This window comes from Loa loa, assembly GCF_000183805.2.
Source record: "Loa loa unplaced genomic scaffold supercont3.441, whole genome shotgun sequence".
In the NCBI taxonomy this organism is placed as follows: domain Eukaryota; kingdom Metazoa; phylum Nematoda; class Chromadorea; order Rhabditida; family Onchocercidae; genus Loa; species Loa loa.
Genome location: NW_018108621.1, coordinates 1 through 2,007, shown reverse-complemented (window position 1 = coordinate 2,007; position 2,007 = coordinate 1). Strand labels below are relative to the sequence as shown.

The window sequence follows — 2,007 nt, the reverse complement described above, 5'->3', positions numbered from 1 at the left end:
GGAAACAATAATACTAATAATAATGATAATAATAAATGATAACGAATAATTTATAATGATAATAGCAATAATAAAGATATAAAATAGTTATAGAAATAATTGTGTGATAAGGGATGATAGTAATTGATAGTAGCGGGAAATGTATGATAGAAACTATCTTGTGATTTTTAAAATATCAATTTTTAATGAACATTTGCAAATAATAAATACTTTAAAATATTAATTTCAATAATTAAATAAGCAGAAAAACTAGAATGAATAGATGAAAATGAAATAAATATCGAAAATTGTACTGAAGTATTAGTGATAACAGTGATAATATTATTCCTAAATAGTGTGAAATTTCATTTAGTTAAATGATCAATATTTCAAGTAACAATTTCACACTTTTTTTTCGTAATTTCACGTGAAATAATTGGTTAAAATGCTAATAATTACGCTAATTTTGTGAAAAATAATTGAAATTTTTTTTTTTAGATTTTTAAAAATTATATTTAGTAAATGATATTACTATGATTGCTATCATTTTGTAATTGATAAAATAAAATATAATTGATCTGATTACTGCTCATCTTTTTTTTTTTTGTTGTTGTTATTAATTATACTACGAAGTATATTGCTTCAATTATTATAATTTCATATAAATTAATGATCATGATTTTATACAAAAAGAAAAAAAATAAACGGTAATCATCTAGAAGAGAAAGAATTTATTATTTTGCTGAATGGTAAATCATTTTGCGCTATTTGCTTATAGCACGCGCAAAAATCATTTTAGGATAAATCATTTTGCGCTATTTGCTTATAGCACGCGCAAAAATCATTTTTCGCTATTGCTTGTGGTGCGCGCAAAAATCATTCGTGAAGCAGCAATTCATTCCATACTATTTATTCTAGTTTTTCATTCCTTATCGACATCGTTTACATTTGTTTCCTTATCATTAATCAATTTTACAACATCTTCTTTGTTCTTCATTATCATTTCCCTTTTTTCTTTTTCATTTTAAATTTGAATCCTGTTATATAATTGGATAATATTGGCTTTGATAAAATTAGGTAGTTTTTTTTTTTCAAATTTAATTACATGCTATAATTTCAATGATTGTATTGATAAAGAAGATGATAAATGAATGATAAGAGTATGGATGATAATAATTGAATGAGCAATAATGTAAACCTTTTTTTTTCTCTCTCTCTCTCTCTCTCTCTCTTTCAATTCAATTTTACTATATTATTCCATTGATTGGATTGATAAACTAGGTGATAAATGAATGATAAGGACATGGATGAAAGTAGTAAGTGTCATTTTTAAAGTTGAAAAATATGATTATTTTAATGTAACCATATAATTATTCTAAAAATTTTTCATAGTACTACAAATATTGAGAAAATTTTAATTAATTCAAAAGTACTTAAAAAAAATCCGAAATATTAAAGTAATCAGAAAAATGTTATACTTCATTAAATGTTTTTAAATTAAATTAAATTTAATTTAAATTAATTAAAATTAAATTGTTCAAACTGGATTAAATTAAATATGATGAAAAATTGATGTAAAATCAAAAATATATACGCTTGATTGCTATCCTTTCCGGAAATTGGTATCGTCATGCAAATTGATGGTACCGGTTTACAGGATATACATTTAGCTGATGGTTGTAGGGTTGTTTTAGCAATATCATGTGACATGAATTGTCCAAATTGCATTACCAATGCATTGTATTTCTCATGTAGTACAGCTTGTGAACTAGACAGGAGAATACGTGATACTTCACGTGCTGTTGGACGTGTTATTCGTATTGAAGCTAAAAATTATGACAAGAATTTTAAATTTAAAAAATACACTAAAAACAAAATTGGTAAGATATTTTAGAAATTTTTATATTAAATTTATTAGCAATATTTTTTCCTCGCCCTTTCTTTTATTGCTACTGTTGTTTATTATTATTATTATTATTATTATTATTATTATTATTATTATTATTATTATTATTATTATTATTATTA

At 22.8% G+C, this 2,007-nt stretch overlaps 1 protein-coding gene across 1 annotated transcript; it reads left to right on the top strand.

Moving 5' to 3' along the window:
• Positions 1 to 1,609: 1,609 nt before the first annotated feature.
• Positions 1,610 to 1,888, top strand: LOAG_15041 (hypothetical protein; the record flags this gene model as incomplete). Its single annotated transcript, XM_003150533.1, has 2 exons — positions 1,610 to 1,789; positions 1,874 to 1,888. 2 exons carry the CDS (start codon positions 1,610 to 1,612, stop codon positions 1,886 to 1,888), a joined length of 195 nt encoding a protein of 64 aa, XP_003150581.1.
• Between the last annotated feature and the right edge of the window lie 119 nt (positions 1,889 to 2,007).